The sequence below is a fragment of the Oncorhynchus gorbuscha genome, linkage group LG23, assembly GCF_021184085.1.
Source record: "Oncorhynchus gorbuscha isolate QuinsamMale2020 ecotype Even-year linkage group LG23, OgorEven_v1.0, whole genome shotgun sequence".
NCBI classification, from domain to species: domain Eukaryota; kingdom Metazoa; phylum Chordata; class Actinopteri; order Salmoniformes; family Salmonidae; genus Oncorhynchus; species Oncorhynchus gorbuscha.
In genome coordinates, this window is record NC_060195.1 from 68003489 (window position 1) to 68009488 (window position 6000).

Below are 6000 nucleotides of genomic sequence, written 5' to 3' on the forward strand. Positions count from 1 at the left end.
TCCTGGCCATGCGACTTGAGTCTGAACTGTCTAATCTAACTTATTTTTAAACTTATTTGGCATAGCTTGTTGCTTGCTGGCCACTCTGACAGTTTGACAAGAACATGCGGTAGCCAACTTGCTTGTTAATTGTTTACAAGCAAATTAGTGAATGTGCTACCTAGCGAGCTAGTTGACTGCTATGGCTATCCAAAAAGGACTTGTTTTTAAAGTTGAATCATCTTATCCTTTGAGTTCTTACACTATGATTTTGAACATTTAAATCAACTCGTAAACGTCCATGGCAGGCATTGTTGTCACCTTAGCCTGTTACATAACTTTTGAGCGATAGGAACCAGAGCACCACCACCAAACAGCCTACACCACTGCGCACACACCTGTCATTACTATGACAACTGCCATAGCCATGTCAGCAAATGACTGCTGTCTGAACACACACATATCCCATTTGGTCACTTGTAACTTGCTGTTTGTACAGCCAGTATTCCAAAACGGATTTCAAAAACAAAACTGATTTGAGCATGAAGGCCTGCAGTGGTAACGAGGGTCCAACACATGCTAGTGTTGGTTACTCACTGTTTTCAAGATCATCATCATCATCATTTTTGTCAATACCTGTACAACACTGCATACACTCACAACATTCAATATAATGCATTTGTTGCTGAATGTTTACATAAAGAATAATTTATGTTTGACAGACCACTAGTTAAACATCTCTCATATAGCTACAAACAGATGAATATCATACAATACACAGCAGTGTTATAGGTGTCACATTTATGGGCAGGTTGCAGCAGTGTGTAGGAGGGATCATTCAATATGTGGGAAGTGTGAAGGAGGACATGGGACAGAGCAATGTGTAGTTTCGATGGGAAAAATGTGTGTGTCAACTGTGCCCATGTTGCGGAGGTGTCCGGTGCGAGAGAGGCAGGTTGAGGTGGCTAGGGTCAGGGTAGTGCAGAAGATGTCCTATTATGAGGCAGTGAAGAAGGTAGAGGGTGGATAAAGGGTAAGGGATTCTGAGAGGATCCCTGTGAATAGTAGATCTGTGCCAGAACAGAGGGATAGGCCAATGAGTGATATACTGTATGTTTCAGTAAGGTTGGCTCCTCCAATGGTTATCAACTGTACCACAGTGATGGAATGTAAGTCACAGAAAATATATGTTGTGGTGGCAGCTGCAGAAAAGTACTTGGGTGTACGAGATTTGACTTCAGAAGAGTTACAGGGTGTGTTGAGTGGTAGTGTCCCGTCCTCTCAGGTCGTTGGCCTGGGGTAGAATCAGATAAGGTTCAAGTAGTGAAATAAGGTGGTGGGTTTTGAGTGTAAGGTTAGTTGGTAGGGTAATTAAAAATATATTTTATTTTTTCCGTTTCCCCTTCTCCTATTTTGTATCACAAAGTGTAATGGATTTATAATATTGTTCAATGGATTTTTAAACGTTCAATTAACAAACTTGTTTCAAACCTCACGAAGAGGAAGATCATAGCCTGTCGCAATGAGCGTTTCCGTTTCCAACTGTAGTATAACTTTTTGGTTTGTCCCTCACTGCCATCCGTTCAGTCATCTGTCCAATCACAGATTGAATAGTCAACACTTCCGTATTGCACATGTCTACGGGAGAAAGGAGGAATGTCCGCCGAGTTTAGTCGCAATAAGTTTGTTAATTGAACGTGTAACGACTATTGTTGTACTGAACATACAGTAAGTATTACATTAACATATGTCTAGCAAACTAAACTTTAGCTGCAGTTGTCTGTAGTTTGTTTTTGCAAGGTGTCTACGGCAATGAGACTACCACTAAGTTGGCAAACTGGCTAGCAGTACCACTAAATTGACTTGTACATCGTCCTGGATTGTAAATTAGGAAATGCATGACAAACGGTGATCATGCTTGCTTAGTACAAACAGCTGGTCGATTTAGAAACTGCATACTAATAGCTGATGATGCTAGCTAGCTTGGTAACTTTAAAATTGTCTGGGTGACTTTTTACATTTTGACTTGTAACGTTACATTGTCATGCATTTCCCCACTGACAGTCCGGGATGAACTGTGAGTATGCTTGTTTAGTTTACAAGCAGGAGGTCGTTTTATAAACTACATACTAATAGCTGATGATGCTTGCTAGCTAACTAACTCGGTCTTAAAACTGTATTGGAATCAGACCTGTTGATGAATGTTTTAACACAAGGACCTCTGGGCTCTTTCTAAATAGTCCACAGGGGGATTTAAATGTTTTACTGGCTAACTAGAAATCATCCTCGCCTGGCCTGGCGTTATCTGAAAAGCCAGCAGAAGGGGACAGGAAAGCAGAGGGTAGCCAAGCTAGTGTTAATCCACATGCCCATCATCCTCATGTGTCCACTGTCAAGTTAACTGGGTAACCTTCAGGAAAACTAGGGAGGATCAGCTATGCTTTGTACAAATCATTTCTGTATTTATGCCTTAACTAATCTATTAACCTAAGGCATAGACATTCACCCAAGTCATAGACTGTTATCTGTACTACCGCACGGCAGGCGGTACCTACTGCCAAGGGGACCCTGAACAGCTTCTACCCCTTAGCCATAAGACTGTTAAATAGTTAACCAAATAGCTACCTTTTGAGTCATCACATACTCTGCAGATACTGCTTATTATCTATCCTGTTGCCTAAGGACTTTACCCCTACCTATATGTAAATATCTACCTCAATTACATTGACTCGGTATTGGTACTCAGTGTATATAGCCAAGTTGTAATTGACTCAGTACTGGTACCCCGTGTATATAGTCATGATATAATTGACTCAGTACTGATACGCTGTGTATATAGCCATGTTATCATTGACTCAGTAATGGTACTCTGTGTATACAGCTAAGTAATGGTTACTCATTGTGTATTTTTTATTATCTTTCTATTATTCTCTGCACTGTGGGAAGGGCTCGTAAGTAAGCATTTCACTGTTAGTCTACACCTGTTTACAGAGCATGTGACTAATGCAATTCTTAATTCATTGGTATTGCTCATTTCATAAAAATTGTATTAGTTCTATTATTTTAAAGGCTAGTTGTCTAAGGTAATTAGACTGCCATTAGGTTTCAATGTCTTCGATAGTGATAGCTTATGCTGTATACTTATCTGCAGTTGTGAAATAACTAATGAGCACTAATGAGCACCTTAGAAAGCTCCAACGCAATGAATGACAGGTTTTACTTTGAGTTTTTTGGACAGGGGGTAACCATGGCTTCCCGAGCTGGACCTCGAGCTACTGGCACAGATGGAAGTGACTTTCAGCACCGCGAGAGAGTGGCCTCACACTACCAGATGAGGTTCGCTCTCATTTGAATGTTAATGCATTTTAGTCATTTAGCAGACGCTCTTATCCAGACCGGCTTACAGGAGCGATTAGGGTTAAGTGCCTACATAAAACAAGATGACAGGTTTTGTTCAGTGACCCATTTGAAACATCACATTCTTGTGCTTCTCCTCTTTCTTTCTCATCAGTGTTGCCCTCAAGTCCGAGATCCGTAAGCTGAACATCGTCCATGTTCTGATCTGGCTCCTCTTAGCTGCCCAGGTGACAGTGAGCCAGCTGAACCTGGTGTCCCACAGTGTGGTGGCTGCTCCCTACCAGTGGGAGTACCCCTACCTGCTGAGTATCATCCCCTCCCTCTTCAGCTTCATGGCCCTGCCCAAAAACAACATCAGCTACCTGGTGATCTCTATGATCAGTGCCGGCCTCTTCTGCATAGCACCGCTCATCTACGGGGGCATGGAGATGTTCCCGGTGGCCCAGCAGCTGTACCGCCACGGCAAGGCCTACCGCTTCATCTTCGGCTTCTCTGCCGTGTCCGTCATGTACCTGGTGATGGTGATCGCGGTGCAGGTGCACGGCTGGCAGATCTACTACAGCAAGAAGCTGCTGGACGCCTGGTTTACCTCCACACAAGACAAGAAGAAGAAATGAGGACAGAGGACTAAATTATTTAAACAACTGACAAGGAATGACTATTGCTGCCTGCCACTGTCTGAAACCACTTCTAGGTCCATCTTCCATCTATATTTGAATTCTACATCCCCATCTCGCCATCCCTGATTGATAGTTGTAGGCCTAATTGGAATACTCAGCAGACTGTCCTGTCGTCTTCCTGGTAACCCTCTAACCTCCATTATCTCATCTCCTGGCTCTGGTGCCTGTGGACAGATTAAGACTGGAGTTGTCTGAGACTCTAGGGTTTAATGTTCACCTGTTCTGCTGCCTTTCGAAAAAGCGTCCTCTTTATGTCTCAGTCCTGATCTATGGAGCTGGCTGCCATAATCTGTGAGGGATACAGTTGTGTCTTTGGCTATGCCGGATTAGGTGATATGGCATGCTGTTCTATAAAATAATTTCTCTGTAATTAATATTACCTGATTTGAGCTAATTAGGTAAATAATTACCTAGAAAGTCATCTTTATAGAGCTGTTATCTTCCGAATAAACTCTTAAAGACCTGGTAATCTTTTACATCAATAGCAGTCCATATTTAATCGTCGCCTTATTCAGTCTCATCTGAAAGTTGTAAATTCTTGGTTATCTTCACGAACCCTGGCTAACAAGTTGAATCAGCAATACAAAATGTGGTTTATTTATTTACTAAATACCTAAATAATCACACAGAATTACACCTACACTGAATGGATCATACATTGATTACAAATGTCATAAAGGATAACGTCCCGAGCGGACGGAACAGATATGACGGCTGGTTACATACAGAAAGGGGGTTGGGGAGCAAAAAGATTGTGTCTATCGGGCTGTAGGCAGCAACTCTATCGTAAATACGGAATCTTATGCATTCTAAATAACCGCCCATTTGGAGAAGGAAAATGCAATATATATTTACTCTGAGCTGCGCTTCGATCGGTTGGTCGTAGATGGAAGGTCGGGTTGTCCTTTGAAGAATGTCTGGTGGTAGAACGGCTACTTGGTAGTACCGTCGTCGTGTGGTAGGACTGATACTCTGTCCGTCCTCTCCTTGCCCACGTCTACAGCTGCTGCGCTAACAGAATGGTGAGGAGGTATCACTTTTACTTTAGTGAATAAGAGATCAAATTTCATGCCAAGTTGCCATACTTTAAGCTCATGCTATATTCTGGCTGGTATAGTCGAAATTCATCCTTACGGCATGTAGGTCGTCACCTTCACATTGAAATTCGATGCTAATTTCGTTAGGTTCTTTCTGAGGTTGGTTCTGTAGGTGGTCTTTGTCCTTTCAACGTGGGGACCTCAAGACAGCACATCCTTGGAACAGAAAGTTACATTTTCGTAAAGGGGCTTATATAGGGTTGGGAGAGAGGGCCGTGTTTCATAGTTTACAACCGATGTCTGTTCACATGGGCGGGGCCACTGAGTTGAGCATAGTTCACTAATGAAAACCAATTCTCTCATTTAGAAGCTAAAATTACATTTCATCTTTTCACAAATAGTTTCATATTTAAACATTTAAATTGCACAACAATTCCATGTGAATCTGATAACTAGAATGTGTAGACTTTCCAAGATACAGTTTGTCGTCCTATCAACAGTAATAATGTCTCAGACGCCAACTGATCTGACATCATTCATTAAGTACCAATGCATATTTTCAACTGGTTGGATTACTGAAATAGGGTTCCGTTTCCCACCTTTTGATGTTCCCAGACTATGTTAACAAAGGGATTCTCAATAGTTCCATCGGTAGAGTAGAGAGAGAAAAAAGGGGAAAGGTATTTATGGGGGTCATAAACCTCCCCCAACATGCCAACGTCATGACACAGTAGCATCAATGAAGACATTGTTTCAGACTATTTTTATCCAAATTATTAAGGTTTATCGCTAAACTGTTGTTTACAGACTATCAATAGGCTACTATCAGGTCTCAGCAAAAGCTACTGTTATCAACTATCTATCAACTCTACCATTTATTGGCAGTGATAATGACATCTCTCAAAGTACAGTAGAAAACATTTCTACACTGATGCAGACACAATGAA

At 41.7% G+C, this 6000-nt stretch overlaps 1 protein-coding gene across 2 annotated transcripts; it reads left to right on the forward strand.

Annotated features, from left to right (window-relative positions):
* The first annotated feature begins 1551 nt into the window (after positions 1–1551).
* On the forward strand, positions 1552–4492 carry LOC124011415 (protein jagunal homolog 1-B). 2 transcript variants are annotated; one of them, XM_046324771.1, is made up of 3 exons: positions 1552–1707; positions 3218–3315; positions 3491–4492. In XM_046324771.1, exons 2-3 carry the CDS (start codon positions 3227–3229, stop codon positions 3951–3953), a joined length of 552 nt encoding a protein of 183 aa, XP_046180727.1. In that variant the 5' UTR covers positions 1552–1707; positions 3218–3226; the 3' UTR covers positions 3954–4492. The 2 variants fall into 2 exon arrangements, with proteins under 2 accessions (XP_046180727.1, XP_046180728.1); XM_046324772.1 differs by having other exon boundaries at positions 1557–1707; positions 3206–3315.
* The last annotated feature ends 1508 nt before the right edge of the window (positions 4493–6000 follow it).

Bases quoted from the DNA above. Each gene is read 5' to 3' on its own strand.
- LOC124011415 (XM_046324771.1), top strand. From the start codon at position 3,227: ATGGCTTCCCGAGCTGGACCTCGAGCTACTGGCACAGATGGAAGTGAC. The intron at 3,316-3,490 runs GTTCGCTCTCAT...CTTTCTCATCAG, and splicing joins GCCTCACACTACCAGATGAG to TGTTGCCCTCAAGTCCGAGA.